The sequence below is a fragment of the Stegostoma tigrinum genome, chromosome 30 (assembly GCF_030684315.1).
Source record: "Stegostoma tigrinum isolate sSteTig4 chromosome 30, sSteTig4.hap1, whole genome shotgun sequence".
In the NCBI taxonomy this organism is placed as follows: domain Eukaryota; kingdom Metazoa; phylum Chordata; class Chondrichthyes; order Orectolobiformes; family Stegostomatidae; genus Stegostoma; species Stegostoma tigrinum.
In genome coordinates this window covers 45,718,153-45,734,063 of record NC_081383.1, presented here as the reverse complement: position 1 = coordinate 45,734,063, position 15,911 = coordinate 45,718,153, and the positions used below count along the sequence as shown (strand labels likewise).

Genomic DNA, 15,911 nt, shown 5'->3' with positions numbered 1-15,911 from the left:
CTTGCTGGGCCCTGGTGCCTTCCTCTCCTCTGGGGGGGGCTGGCCCCGCATTGCCCCTGCCGGCGACCTGGGCGTAGGTGGTCCCCCGCCGCGGGCATGCCCGAAGAGGTGGTCCGCTTCCCCGCAAAGGTTGCAGCTTCTCTCTCGTGGGCAATCCTTTGCAAGGTGTCCCTCCTCCCTGCAGTTCCTGCAGATGGTGGCTTTGCAGTCGGCCGCCACGTGACCTGACCTACCACAGGCATGGCAGACTTTAGGTTGCCCTGCATAGGTCAGGTAGCCCCTGCTCCCGCCGATCGCGAAGCTGGATGGTGGGTGTGCGACATTCCCGTCTGTGCCCATCTTCAGCGTCACCTTGACCTGCCTCTTACTCGTCCAGATGCCAAAGGGGTCCATGATGTCAGTTAGGTCCCCTTCCACCTTCACATACCTTCCGAGGAAGGTCAGGACATCAACTGCTGGCACATGCGGGTTGTACATGTGTACAGTCACCATACGGCTCCTCTGTGCTGGCATCACAAACAGTGGGACAGCGGTCAATACAGAGAGGGGGTCCTCACCTCCTTTCTCCTTGAAAACCTCCAGGAAGCGCTCGCAAAGCTCGGAACTCCTGAAGGTCACGTCGTAAAAACCTCCTCTGGGGAAATCCTGCAGGCAGTAAATGTCCACAGCAGCGAACCCACAACAGTCCAACAGGACCCTCTTCACGAAGAAGGTGCGGACCACGGGTGCACCTTCATCCACCTTCTTTACAGAAACACGGATAGTGTTCCGGACCCCCTGACCTGGGGCACGAGCACTTGCCGCAGCCATCGTTGCAGGTTGGCTGCTCCCCTGAACCAGCGTTAGGCCAAAGCCAGCATTAAGATCCACTGGTCGCAAGGTGCACAGCCAACCCGACGTCCTCCTTTCACCTCCAAGGCAGCACTCTCCTCCTCTCGGTCCACAAGAGAGTGGGTCTTTATTGTGTTCCAGATGTAAGCTGGTTCACTGAGCTTGTCGGTTTGTTCCCAGATGTTTCGTCACCATTCTAGGTAACATCATCAGTGAGCCTCCAATGAAGCACTGGTGTTATGTCCTGCTTTCTATTTATCTGGTTAGGTTTCCTTGGGTTGGTGATGTCATTTCCTGTTTTTTTCTCAGGGGATGGTAGATTGGCTCCAAATCAATGTGTTTGTTGATGGAGTTCCAGTTGGAATGCCATGCTTCTAGGAATTCTCGTGCGTGTCTCTGTTTGGCTTGTCCTAGGCTGGATGTGTTGTCCCAATCAAAGTGGTGTCCTTCCTCATCTGTATGTAAGGATACGACTGATAGTGGGTCATGTCGTTTTGTGGCTAGTTGATGTTCATGTATTCTGGTGGCTAGCTTTCTGCCAGTTTGTCCAATGTAGTGTTTGTCACAGTTCTTGCAAGGTATTTTGTAGATGACGTTTGTTTTGTTTGTTGTCTGTATAGCGTCTTTTAAGTTCATTAGCTGCTGGTTAGTGTGTTGGTGGGTTTGTGGGCTACCCTGATGCCAAGGGGTCTGAGTAGTCTGGCAGTCATTTCGGAAATGTCTGTACACTACTTTCTCAAAAACCTCTGATAAATTAGACCAACTCAATTTCCTTTTGACAAAATCTGTCAGCTTGTCTAATCATGTTATGCGGGCATCCCGATATAAACTCTATAATAATGGATTATAGCAATTTCCCCAAAACAAATGTTAAGCTAACTGGCCTTTATTTTCGAGTTTTCTGTCTCCCTTCTTTCTTGAACAATAACATATTAATTTTCCAATCTGCTAGAACCTTTCAGGATCTAAAGAATTTTGGAATATTGTAACCAATGCCTCTGTCTCTACAGTCCTGTCTTCAGATTGCAGGCCATCACTTTAAGTCTAATAGTTTTCCCAAAACTTTCTCCCTAATGATTGTAACTTTTCAAGTTTCTAGCACTGGGTATGTGCAGTTGTTGGCAAAGAAAGTTTATGTTTATTTTGTATATATCTATATTGTAGTTAGCTATAACTGAAATTTACAATTTAAATGCTACAATCACCAACTTTAAGCAGGATTTTTTCAGAACTGCTTAAATAAGAACTAAAAAAAACTGAATCCTTAGTTAAGTGATTCATAGAACATAGAACAATACAGCGCAGAACAGGCCCTTCGGCCCTCGATGTTGCGCCAACCTGTGAATTAATCTAAGCCCATCCCCCTACACTATCCCATCATCTCATCAATTAGTGGATTCAGTAACAGCCAATTAAGCCCCCAGGAAAACTCTCTAGGCCTGGCTGCCGGGCAGTGGAAACCTGGGAATCTCACTGGCTCCCAATGTCCTGACCCTTCCCAAAGTTCCTGGTCTTGTGATGGTCAGCTGGTTGGAGCTGGGTTTGAGGTTGGGTTTGGCCTGGACGTTGGGAGTCTTATCAATTTAGCTAGAAAACTTAGTGCAACATTGGACTTGACTGCAACTTAAGCTACAGTACCGGAGTGAAGGTAATGATGGGTATGAGTGGCTTCATTTATTTAGCTAATTATTTAACTTCCAGGAATTGAATCTTAGTTTTCCATCGGAGAAGAAGCTTATTAATTGAATCTGGAAATAACTCTTAAGGTTTATTGTTTTTCTAAGGTTCAAAACAAAACAGCAGTTGTTGGTAAAACTAATACAATATATAAAAACTTAACTAGGTATACACTTGAATACAATAATTAGTTCCTTAGAACACATTAAGGATGACAGGGTAGGATGTCACAGTTGCAGCATGCACAAGTTCCTGGATATCAGCTTGGTCCACAGCAAGAGTTTTAAGATTAAGCAGCATCACATAGACTTTATGAGATGGAGGCTAAACAAAAGATACCGTGACACATCAAGGAGGAGATGGTTACAAAGAGGTTTGATTTTTAATTTCGGTAAGAGTTCAGGGACAGGAGCATGTGACTGTGAGTGAGGCAGGTAAGGCTACCCAGAGAGCAAGAGCATAATACCCAACTGTCCAACAGGTTTGAGGTTCTTTCAGTTTCTCTGGATGATAGTGAGGGCTACAACAGAGATACATAATTGACCACTGTACCATGATACTGGGGGCCACTCAGAAGGGGAGTAAGAATGAATGTAACGGTAGTAGCGGACAGTGTAGGTTGGGGAGGGGAGAGGGTGTGATTGACATGAGGGTGACGTTTTCCATAGCCAAAAACATCAGTCCTGATGGCCGTGTTACCTACCGGGAAGCAGGGGTCAGGACATCAGCTTACGGCAGAAAGGAATTTGGAGTGGGAAGGGAAGAATCATGATCCACTAAGTATCATCGGCAAAACAGGACAAAGGCATAGTCAAGACATAGACATCAAGAAGCAGAACATAAATAATCTCCACATGATTACCGGCACCACATGTAAGTTGACACAGGGCATTATAGACACAAATACCTGGTTCAAACGCTGGTGTGAGAGAAGCGGGTTCCGGTTCATGGGGCACTGACACCAGTATTGAGGAAAGTGTCATCCACACAGATGACTTAGTGTCCACCTGAATCATGCTGGACCTAGTGTTCTTGTCAACTACATAACTAGGTAAGTCGAGAAGATTTTAAACAGAGGCAAGGCTTTAACTTTTGGAAAACATGGTTAATTGAATAATAGAGTCAAGGCCATAGAGAAAGGTATTAATATGAAAAATAATAAACAGACCATGAGAAGAAAGGATAGAGTATGAATTTTGAGTCAACCAACAGATAAAATTAGAATTTACGTAAACAATAAAAGGATAAAACTAAAAGCCCTGTATCTCAACATATTGTATTTGAAACAAAACGGATGAACTGAGAGTGGAAATAGCAATATGTATGATCTGGCAGCGATTATAGAGACATGGGCAGCAAGATGACATGAACTGGGACAAGAATCTTAAAGGGCAGGTGACATTTAGGAATGACAGGTTGGGAAAACAATGGGAGGGGTGAGTCTGTTAATTAATGAATGGGATTAGTACAACAGAGAAGGAAACGATATGGGGAGAAATAATAGAGGCAAGAAGTCGCTTGTGGAAACAGTGTACAGGCCCCTAACAGTAATATGGTGTGGCTTAAAGGAAGAAAAAGTGAGAATTTGTCAGAAAGGCACAGCAATAATTATAAGAGAATTTACCCTACATATCAACTGGAAAAGTCAGAACAGCAAAGGTAGCAAGGATAAGTTCACAGAATATTTGTGGGATTGTTTCTTAGAACACTACATTCTGGAAGCCAGTACTGGATTTACACAATGCAGAGATGGGCTGAGAGGTGGCAGATGGAGTTCAACCTGGATAAATGCGAGGTGATGCATTTTGGAAGGTCGAATTTGAAAGCTGAGTACAGGATTAAGGATAGGATTCTTGGCAGCGTGGAGGAACAGAGGGATCTTGGTGTGCAGATACATAGAGCCCTTAAAATGGCCACCCAAGTGGACAGGGTTGTTAAGAAAGCATATGGTGTTTTGGCTTTCATTAACAGGGGGATCGAGTTTAAGAGTCGTGAGATCTTGTTGCAGCTCTATAAAACTTTGGTTAGACCGCACTTGGAATACTGCGTCCAGTTCTGGGCGCCCTATTTTAGGAAAGATGTGGATGCTTTGGAGAGGGTTCAGAAGAGGTTTACCAGGATGCTGCCTGGACTGGAGGGCTTATCTTATGAAGAGAGGTTGACTGAGCTCGGTCTCTTTTCATTGGAGAAAAGGAGGAGGAGAGGGGACCTAATTGAGGTATACAAGATAATGAGAGGCATAGATAGAGTTGATAGCCAGAGACTATTTCCCAGGGCAGAAATGGCTAGCACGAGGGGTCATAGTTTTAAGCTGGTTGGTGGAAAGTATCGAGCGGATGTCAGAGGCAGGTTCTTTACACAGAGAGTTGTGAGAGCATGGAATGCGTTGCCAGCAGCAGTTGTGGAAGCAAGGTCATTGGGGTCATTTAAGAGACTGCTGGACATGTATATGGTCACAGAAATTTGAGGGTGCATACATGAGGATCAATGGTCGGCACAACATTGTGGGCTGAAGGGCCTGTTCTGTGCTGTACTGTTCTATGTTCTATGTTCTATATTCACATTCTCATAATAAAGATGCACCTATGTAGCAGAGACCAGAATATGACTGACTTTTACATTTAGTTTGTGGGAGTAAGAAATGGGTCAGAAACTTTTTAAGTTTAAATAAGGGCAGCACGGTAACTCAGTGCTTAGCACTAGTGTCTCACAGCGCGGGGACCTGGGTTCAATGTGGAGTTTGCACAATTCTCCCAATGTCTGTGTGTGTTTCCTCTGAGTGCTCCAGTTTCTTCCCAGAGTCCAAAGATTTGCAGGTTAGGTGGACAGGCCATGCTAAATTGCCCATTGTGTCCATGCACGTGTAGTCTTGGTGGATTAGCCATGAGAAATGGTTAGGGATATGATTTTAGCAATAGGATGTGGGTCTGGGTGTGATGCTCTTCAGAGGGATTAGTGTGGACTTGATGGGCCAAACAGCCTGCTTCCACATTGCAGGGATTCTATGACTCTATTAAGGACAATTTTGAGGGCATGAAAGCAGAGCTGGATAAAGTAAATTGAGTTTAAATGAAACATCAGCAGAGATGCAGTGGCAGCCATTTAAGGGGAAATTTCAGAATATGTATAATCTATGCACTATTATAAGTAAGTAAGATTCCCTAGGACAGGCTAGACTAGAAATTAACTAGCAATGTTAAAGATTGTATCAAACTTACAACAAAAAAGCATATAATCAAGCAGAAACAGATGTCAGAAGATTGGATAGAGTTCAAAAGAAAGTGAAGATTTATCAGGAATATTAATAAAGAGGAAAGAGTTAAGAGTAGGATAGTAAGCTGATCAGAAACAGAATAAAAGGTAAGGAGTTCTATAATGACATAAAAAGTTAACAAGATGAAGGTTGATCCTATTGAAATTGGAGAAGTAATAACGTAAAATAAGAAAATGGAAGCTGAAATGAGCAGGTATTTTCCTTCTGTCTTCACTACAGGGGAAAGAAGGGTAGCATTGGGAACCCCTACATCCCTCATTTCCAACTCCAGCAGAATGATTGTTCTCCATTTGATCAACCCGTGTACCCATCTACCTGAGAGTTTGATTCTAGTAGACAAACAAACTCATCCTGCAAATAATATGGTATAATCCAGAAATCTATTTTTAAAAATTAAATGACAAAAACCCTGCTATCTTTTATAATATTACTACCTAACCAAAGTATCCAAGCTTTTTATCAGCTCAATGGTTCACTTTAAGCATTTTTTAAAAATACATTAAAATTTTCCCCAATCTCCAGGTAATAAAATTCAAAAAATAGCCATTGACAGCATCAGTTTGTGTGCGTGTACTCATGTTGGCTGATAGCTCAAGATAACTTGGCAGGTACCAACTGAAGCACCCAAAGGAAAAGACCATTTCTTTCATTAAAACAAGATATTCGCTTAGTATACTAATTGTGGAAATGTGTTTCCCTGTCAAGTTAACGAGTGAAGTTCGTAGTCACTTCACTGATAGTCCTTAGTGATAGTGTCCTTAGCACATTCTCTCTTGTACTTTCCAGCATTACAAGTATTCTCTCCCCATCTCCAATTGTAGTAGTTTCTGCTAGGACACCTGTTGCTCGGCATTTTCTCCTGTGTTAAACAAACAGCCCATGTCCCTATTTAAATCTGTCTCAACTCATTGACATTTCCAAAAAATACAAGTGTTTAAATTCTAAATCAGTCTGCGAGTGTGAAGCAGATCTCACTAGCTGTGGGTTAATGTGCAACGCCTTTGATTGGATGGCATTGACTGTAATTGAAAGCTGAGAGGGAAAAGACAGCATCTTGTAGAATTATAAAGGGACACCAAGTAAGTTTCAATGACGACTGTCAAAGTGTCTGAATGTTCTTATGAAGCATGTTGGTTAAAACCTGATTTTGTGAGTGAATAGTCAATGATTCACTAGATGAGAATAAATTCACATGTAGTTGTTCACCATGGATCCCTTTCACAATCTTTCATCTTGGAAAATCTTTTGTCTACAGAAATTTGGGGCATGCTGTACAGATACAACCCACTTCCAGCAGTGGTTGGTGAAGCTAAATCCCAGAGAAAGTCTAAATGCAATACATTCACTCAGTGTTAAAATTTGGGCTGGTTCTAGGGTTATTCAGATCAGCAAAAACAAACCCCAACTTCCAGCTCCAACCTGGCTGAATCCTGCACATTACTAACAGCAGAATCCACTTCGTGTAGCTAAATGTGAACTCGTTGATGGGTCAGCAGGTTAGATGAACGAGTGAATCCTTTTCCACACACAGTACATGTAAATGGTCTCTCTCCACTGTGAATACGTTGGTGTGTAAGCAGGTTGGATGAGCGAGTAAATCCTTTCCCACACACAGTGCAGGTAAATGGTTTCTCACCAGTGTGAACATGCTGGTGTGCCAACAGGCTGGAGGAACGAGTGAATCTATTTCCACATATAGAACAGGTGAATGGTTTCTCTCCAGTATGAACACTCTGATGTGACAGCAGGTTGGATGACCGAGTGAATCCCTTCCCACAGACACAACAAACAAATGGCCTCTCTCCAGTGTGAATTCGCCTGTGTGTCAGCAGACTGGAGGACTGGATAAATGCCTTCCCACACACGGAACAGGTAAATGGCCTCTCTCCCTCATGAATACGATGGTGCGTCAGAAGGTGAGATGACCGAGTGAATCCCTTCCCACACTGGGAGCACGTGAATGGCCGTTCCCCAGAGTGAACAAGCTGGTGTGTCAGCAAGTTGGAAGATTGACTGAATCCTTTCCCACACACAGAGCAGGTGAAAGGCATCTCCCCTGAGTGAATGCGCTGGTGCCTCAACAAATGGGATGAACGTGTGAATTCCTTCCCACAAGTAGAGCAACTAAATGGCCTCTCCCCAGTGTGAACTCGCTGGTGGGTGTGCAAACTTGACAATCGAGTGAATTCTTCCCCACAGGTGGAGCAGCTGAATGGTCTCTCCCCAGTGTGAACTCGCTGGTGTGCCAGCAGATTCGATGAACGAGAGAATCTCCTGCCACATGTGCAGCAGATGAAAGGCCTCTCCCCACTGTGAACTCGCTGGTGGGCCAGCAAATTTGATGAACGAGAGAAATTCTTCCCACACGTGGAACATGTGAACAGCTTCTCCCCTGTGTGAACACTCTGCTCTGCCAACAGGTCAGGCAGCTGACTCAACCTCTTCCCAACGTGAGTACGCATAAACATATGTTTCATGTCTTCTGTAATAATGAGTTGATGAATCATCAGTGATTCGTTGGTGAATTCTTTAACAAACAAACACATAGAACATGTATACAGTTTTTCCCCCACCGTGAACGGTGTGATGCTCTTTCAGGCTGAGTAATCGGGTAAAATTCTCTCAGCTGTGCACTGGAGTGCTCTCTCATTGACCTTTACAGGTCAAACTGATCTTTTCCTTCTATATTCCAAGGTCAATGATATTAATGTCCTGACAAGTGAAATTACTCTGAGATCTTGACATGTTGTTTGATTTGAGTATCTCATCCATAATTCTTCTATTTGTAATATCCTGTGAAAAAATGTACATTTTTTTTAATGTACGTGCCAGATAAAAGTTCACAACAGGCACCACAAGTATCCACTGCCTCCACCAACACTCAGTAACAGCAGTGTGTACTATCTACAAGATGCATTGCAAAAATTCACCAAGGCTTCTTTGACAGCATCTTCTAAACCCACAAACACTTGCATCTAGAAGGACCAGGGTATTAAATTAATGGGAACACAACCACTTGCAACTTCCCTTCCTAACTTGGAAATAGATCACCATTCCTTGAGTCAGTCATTGAGTCAAAATCCTCCCTAACGGCATTGTGGGTCTACCTACAACAAATGGGCTGCAGCAGTTCAAGAAGGCAGCTCACCACCACCTTCTCCACGGCAACTAGGTGCGGGCAATAAATGCTAGCAACAAGTAAATAAAATAAAATAATAGTTATTCCAGACCATTCTTGTTCATTGTATCAACTGAAGTACAGTGCACAGCGATAGAAGGAAGTGATTGTATGGTTATTGAATACACACCAAGAGACACTGGCTGAGACAGGAGGTGAGTGCAATTCTGAGATATATATATGTAATGTTTCACTCTGAAAATAAATCTATTCCAAGTAAAGACAGGCTCTGGATTCACCAACTCGTTATCAGGAATACAACATAGTAGAGGTGAAGATTAGAAATGAAAGATAAAATATTTTTTAAAACAAAGATAAAAATTCTAATAGTCAATGAGGAGAATGGCAGAAAGCAAGTCTAAAGATATTTCGAGACTCTAAGCCCATACAACCAGTAAAGGGATGAACCATCTAACAGAAAATAAAGTGCAGCCTTGGCAAACTTCCCAACAAAAGTAAAATTACAAGATGAAAGCCCATCAGTTGGATACTGAGAAAGTTTTAGTTCTTTTATAAGCTTCATGGATGAACCTGCTGCTTTAAAAATATCTGAGAAACTATATATTCAGCTGCCTTACTTTCAGAAATGAAATCAGTCAATGTTTGCTGCATTTCTCTGCAGTGAGTGCTTTAAACTTAAATAAAGGAAGTGAACTCTGAGTTGGAAGGCAGAACTCTTCAGCATTGTTTCAAAATAGGATGTCTCCCATTTAAGATTGAAGCGAGGAAGAAATTCTTCTCTCAGAGGCTCTTTAGTCTTTGTAATTCTCTTTCCCAAATAGCAATAGAGCTGGGACACTGAATATATTCAAGGGTGAGTTAGACTTTAATCGAAGAGCGAGTTAGTGGTTAGGGGGGCAATCAGGAATTTAGAGTTAAGTTGATAATCAAATCATGATAAAGTTGAGGCATTGCCAGACTGCCAGCTAATGATGTAATGGACAAACGGCCTCTTTCTGTGTCATACCACTTGCATAATTCAGTGCAGGTCATTAGTCATTGAGCACAGAGATTTGGGGAAAATGGGAATTTATGTGAGTTAAGGCACACAAAACTGTTAAGGACAGCATTGAGTTCATATGGATGATGATGGGATAGTGTAGGGGGATGGGCTTAGATTAGTTCACAGGTCAGTGCAACATCGAGGGCCGAAGGGCCTGTTCTGCACTGCATTGTTCTATGTTCAGTCACAGTCTTAATAAATGGCTCAGATGGCTCGAAGGTCTAAATGACTAACTTCTGTTCCTATTTCTAATACCCATATTACCTAGATACTGGACACAAGAATAAGTACAACAGAAATGTCACAGACAGGAAGAATGAGAACAAAAGCATCTTGAGATCACAGCAGAAGGTAGGTTCATTTACTAAGTAAATGAATATCAGGAATCCCTGGGGATCAGTTATCAGATGTGACTCAAATACGGGACAGTGGCACACTGGTTAGTACTTCTGCCTCACAGTGCCAGGGATCCAGGTTCAATTCAACCCTTGGGCAACTGTCTGTGTGGAGTTTGCACATTCTCCCTGTGTCTGTGTGGGTTTCCTCCGGGTGCTCTGATTTCCTTCCACAGTCCAAAGATGCGCAAGCGAAGTGGATTGGCCATGCTAAATTGCCCGTTATGTTCAGGAATGTGTAGATTAGGTTTGGGTGGGATGCTCTGAGAGTTGGTGTGGACTTGTTGGGACAAAGGGCCTGTTTCCACACTGTTAGGGATTCTATGATCACTAAGACAATGAACAGCCGAAACCTGAAAAGCAAATTCTTCAAAATGACACAATAGAATTGTGAGGCTGAAGACGATAGTAATGAACAATCAGAAGAAACGGACTGGGGTCAGAAGGAGTTTTAGTCCAATGATGAGTTAGTCAGCCACAGGCTCATTAACTGTACTGCTCTTGATAGTCATTGCATCTTGACAGTATGTCGAGCAGATTGGTTAAAGCATTCACTTTGTAATCAGGATTGTTCAACATACTGAGGTCACTAAAAAGAGTACTGCTTTCATGCAAAATAGTTGAATTAATCAATTCTGATATAGTACAGTACACATTCTGTTGAGTAAATCTTCAAGGAAAAGGGTGAAAATAAAACTGTACATGGAGCATGATAACACGACTGTTTTTGGCAAGTCACTGTGTTAGTGGGTCAGTAGTTTATCCAATTGGGACATTATTGTATCCTTAAGTTTCCAAATAGAATGTTAGAGAAGTATTAATGACATCAGATGATTTAATAAACAAATTGTATGAACTACACAATCTGATCGACCTACTTGAAAAAGTTTTAAAAATCCAACTAAAAGATGTTAACATGAGATTCATAGAAGGGAGTAGTGGAAAACGTGAAACGTGTAAAATAAAAATGAAACTGCTACATCCAATTGGAAGTCTTCCATCGTTACTGACTCATATGAAGTACTTGCCACAGACCTACTGGTATGGGACAAGGTTAGAAATAGTTTCACTCTACACAGACCTGACAACCAGATTTAGTCTTCCTATAGTTATACATGGCTGGGACAAAAAAAGTGATTCAATACAAAACCGTGGAAAATGGACAAGGATTGGACCAGTTAAATTCTTGACTGATACTGTCAGAGGGATTCAGAGACAAGTAAAAAATGAACGCAGCAGTATGAATAACTTGCTAAAAGTGCATCCATTAAGGAACTCTGAGAGTAATTATGCAATGATAGGTTAAATGCTGCATAAAATCTTAACAGATCAACCAAAATACAAGTTGGTAATCATAGAACTCCTAAAATGTGGAGACAGGCCATTCAGCCCAACAAGTCCACACCACCCCTCCAAAGACCATCCCACCAAGACCCATTCCCCTACCCTTGCATTTCCCATGTCGAACCCACATAAGCTAAACATCCCTGGGCACTATAGCATAGCCAATCCACCTACCCTGCACATCTTTGGACTGTGGGAGGAAACTGGATCACCTGGGGGAAACCCACAAAGTGCAAACTCCACAGTCACCGAGGCTGGAATTGAACCCAGATTGCTGGCATTGTGAAGCAGCAGTGCTAACCACTGAGCCACCAGGCCACACATAACTATGTTTGCTTCAGATGATTGGAGGGTATAGTGTCTGTCAACTGGTCTGTGGGGTAAATCCCAAATTATATTCAGTACTAAGCAATAGTCTCCTTGCCCTAGATGGGACTATAATGAGTTATATATTTTTCTCCGCAGTGAATGCTTTACAAAGTTTTCATCAAGGCTGAGATGTCAGAGAAAAGTTAGAGAGCTCTAAGACATAAGATGTTCTGAGACAGAGTTTAACTCAGGAGGTTTGATTTATCACTTAACAGAATGCCATGAAAAATAGTGATAATTCAAGACATTTAAGACAGAGGTTGCAATCAACTGTTCTTTCCACCTGGCAAATTGGGATTGATTAAAAACTCTCAGAATGTTGAGCTGATAGAAGACAATGAGGATGCCTGTACCTCATATTCTCAGTGCTAGCAAGCAAAATATAGTTGATACAGGGTTAGGAGGTAGATTGTGTATTTATGACACACAGGACAGAATTATCACATCAAAAGGCCAACTGGCTAGAGTAGGAACTCTACAAGGATTCAAAGAATGATAAGATGCAACAATCATGATACACACAGGAAAAGCTGCTAGTGGCCTAAAAATTGATTGAATGTTCAGGATGATGGCCAGGACATGATGTCCATGGACTGGCTGAATGAGTGAAAAGAACATGAAATGCATTCTTATTACAAAAAGATCACATACCACAGTTTCTAGCTGTGCAAGAGAGAAATCTTACAGTTGTCATTTTGCAAGATGTCAAATCACAAGGTTGCAGCTGTAATAGACTACAAAATGAAAGATGAGCTACCGAACAATTGAGAGATAGGAATAGAAGCAACCATCCTTGTGACAGTGAGGTTTTGATGGCCGTCACCAATATGATGCAAAATAAAGGCAATTTGGAATTTATTCAGTAGAACTAGATTGAATTAGGGTTAGGGATTCCAGCCTTGTCATACAGATGGGTTTGGACGGGTGGGATAGACTTTTTGCAGCAAAAGGCGAGACTCAGGGTTTTCAACGTCCTACAGGACTCCCAAAATTAGCAATTCTGAACATCTATTTAGCTCATTAGGCCTCATATTCAGGATCAATTGAGATAAATGTCAGGTTTCCACAGGAAGAAAAATTTCAATGTTGTTCATCAAACCCATCTGAAGAGAAATGAGCTATGGCCTGATGATTGTCTGAAAACAGGCTGTTTTTAACGGAGAGGAGATACCGCGCGGTTTTATTGATATTTTAGACAATAGCGAGGGTCTCATGTTCGGCCGACACTGTCCCTTTAACCAGGGTCCGGCAGATCCACGACCCTTTAAGAGGCCGCCCAACCCCCACTCATCGGTCCCCAACCAACAAACTCTAAACTCTCAAAACACTCACAAAATTCAATGGATTTTCTCCATGTCAGAAGGCACTAAATAATAAACAAGAACCTAATCGCTAACTGAGGCTTTTATAACAGTCGAGTCGAAGTCCGATCCAACGGTTACGAAAAACTATCCGTAACCCTGCTGTTGTTCGAGTTCCCGCTCAAACAAAGGCGGCGTTCTCCGACTCCAGCTACACGGAACACGCCCCCATGCCGGCCCCGCCCATACACTGGCCGCGCCCCCACAGACAGAAATCCATACGCGGATCCCGCCCACTAGCCCCGCCCCACACATTGACCCCGCCCACACGCTTCACTGACTCCGCCCCTCAAATTCTGCGCCCCGTCCAACAGGCAACGTCCCCCATAGAGGGTAGATGATGGTGGACACGGGGAACGTGAAGGAGGGAGAGGGAGGACATTGTTGGTGGAGAGAGTGACAGAGGTAGAGAAGGGGGAAGTGTGAAGGGCCAAGGGGAATGGTGATGGGGAGAGGCTTTCAGTGATGAAGAAAGGGGCATAGTCGGGAAAAAGGGTCATGGTGATGGAGAGAAGAGGGTGATGTGGATGGTGATCGTAAATTGGGGTGATGTACAGGTCCTAGTCTTGGACTGGGGTGGACAAGGTCAGAAGTCAAACAACACCCCAGGTTAAATCCAACAGGTTTATTTGAAAACACCAGCTTTCGGAGTCTTACTCCTTCAGGTATTAGTGAGAGAGGTAGTGTCAGACACAGAATTCACAAGTAAAAGACCAAAGGATCACACTGCTAATGAGAATGTACTGTACAAACCTAAGAAGCTGTTAAATCTTTAATCAGGATATTTTAATTGATTAATATACATATGTAAATCTGTGAAATCCTCTGAAGTCACTGCCCCAAGAGAACTGAAGGTTTTATCATTGTAAAGAAGAGGTGACATTTTAGGGCAGACAATGCATGTGGGGTGAGAGATAACAAAGTGTGGAGCTGGATGAACACAGCAGGCCAAGCAGCATCTTAGGAGCACAAAAGCTGACGTTTCGGACCTAGACCCTTCATCAGAAAAGGGTGATCAGAAAAATGTGAGGTGAGAGGCCTTGTTTAGAATCTGTTTGTATTTTGATTTGGAATCAGATTGTTATTATTGCTAAAGTAGGAATTTATAAAACGCCACATTGACTGACTCATAAATTGTACCCTTTTTGAACAAAATAGAATGTATCTGCAAATACAAATTCACCCATAGATTCACATCTGTGTGTGTTTGTGTGAGGGACAGTGTGTGATGTGTGAGAGAGGGGAGAGATTGTGTGTGTGTGTGTGTGTGTGTGTGTGTGTGTGTGTGGAGAGAAAGTGAGTGTGTTTGTGTATGCATGTGTGTTGAAAGATTGTGTGTACGAGATGACCGATGTGAGAAAGTATGTGTGTGAGAGACACAGTGTGCATATGAGAGAGAATCTGTGTCAGACAGTATATGTGTGTGAGAGAGCGTATAGTGTGGTGGGGTCACCTGTGCGACATGAACACAAGATCCCAGTTAAGGCCATCCTCATGGGTATCGAACTTGGCTATCAGCCTCTGCTCGGCAACTCTGCGTTGTTGTGTATCCTGAAGTCCACCTTGGAGGATGTTTACCCAAAGATCTGAGGCCGACCATCCTTGACCGCTGAAGTGTTCCCCCACTGAGAGGGAACATCCTGGTCTAGTGATTGTTGTGCCACATCTATTCATCTGTTGTCATTGCGTTAGCTTGGTTTTGTACTCTGCCTTGGGGCATCCTTGCTTGCAGCATATGAAGTAGACAACGTTGGCCAAGTCAAAGAGTGTCTGACGTGTATGTGGTGGGTGGTGTTCCCACTCTGATGGTATCGTCCATGTCAATGATCTGACATATCTTGCAGACATTGCCATCACACGTTGTGGTCGATGTTGTCCTGAAGGCTGGGTAGTTTGCTGCGAACAATGCTTTGTTTAAGTTTTGGCGATTGTTTGAAGGTGAGAAGTGGGGAAGATCTTGGCAAGGTGTTCATCATCATCGATAATGTGTTGAAGACTACGAAGAACATGACATAGTTTCTCTGCTCCCAGGAAGAACCGGACAACGAAGGGTACCCTATCGGATGCATCCCGTGTCTGTCTTCTGAGGAGAGCATTGTTGTTTTTTGCTGTGTAAATTGGGAGATAGAGATTGTGGGAATGGGGTCTGCAATTGCAAAAGGGGAGACAGCAATGGAGGAGTGGAAAAGCAATAGGAGTGAATAGTGAGTAGGAACGGTGATGGGCAAGTGGGGGAAGGGATGGGGGAGAGGGGCAGTCTTGGGAGGGGTGATGGTGATGGAAAATGAGAGACCGTGATTGGGGAAGGGGGCAGTGGTGATGAGGACAAAGGGATGGTGATGAGGAAAGGGGAATGGAGGACAGTGAAGGGGTGAGGGGGCAGTGAAGGGAAGCGGGGTGGCTGGGGATTGGGTAAGAGAGAATGGCAGTTAGGCATGGGTGCAAAGTGATTGGGATAGTGATGGGGAAGAGGGTGATG

General features: G+C 43.2%; 1 protein-coding gene across 2 annotated transcripts; it reads right to left on the bottom strand.

The window, feature by feature from the left end:
- Positions 1 to 5,989: 5,989 nt before the first annotated feature.
- LOC125465772 (gastrula zinc finger protein XlCGF8.2DB-like) lies at positions 5,990 to 13,547 on the bottom strand. Of its 2 annotated transcripts, none has more exons than XM_048559613.1 (2): positions 13,404 to 13,547; positions 5,990 to 8,575 (listed from the first exon to the last, which is right to left on the bottom strand). In XM_048559613.1, exon 2 carries the CDS (start codon positions 8,326 to 8,328, stop codon positions 7,249 to 7,251), a length of 1,080 nt encoding a protein of 359 aa, XP_048415570.1. In that variant the 5' UTR covers positions 8,329 to 8,575; positions 13,404 to 13,547; the 3' UTR covers positions 5,990 to 7,248. The 2 variants fall into 2 exon arrangements, with proteins under 2 accessions (XP_048415570.1, XP_048415569.1); XM_048559612.1 differs by lacking the exon at positions 13,404 to 13,547 and adding an exon at positions 12,723 to 12,788.
- Positions 13,548 to 15,911: the final 2,364 nt, after the last annotated feature.

Coding starts and splice junctions, on each gene's coding strand:
- LOC125465772 (XM_048559613.1), bottom strand. CDS start 8,328: ATGTGTTTGTTTGTTAAAGAATTCACCAACGAATCACTGATGATTCAT.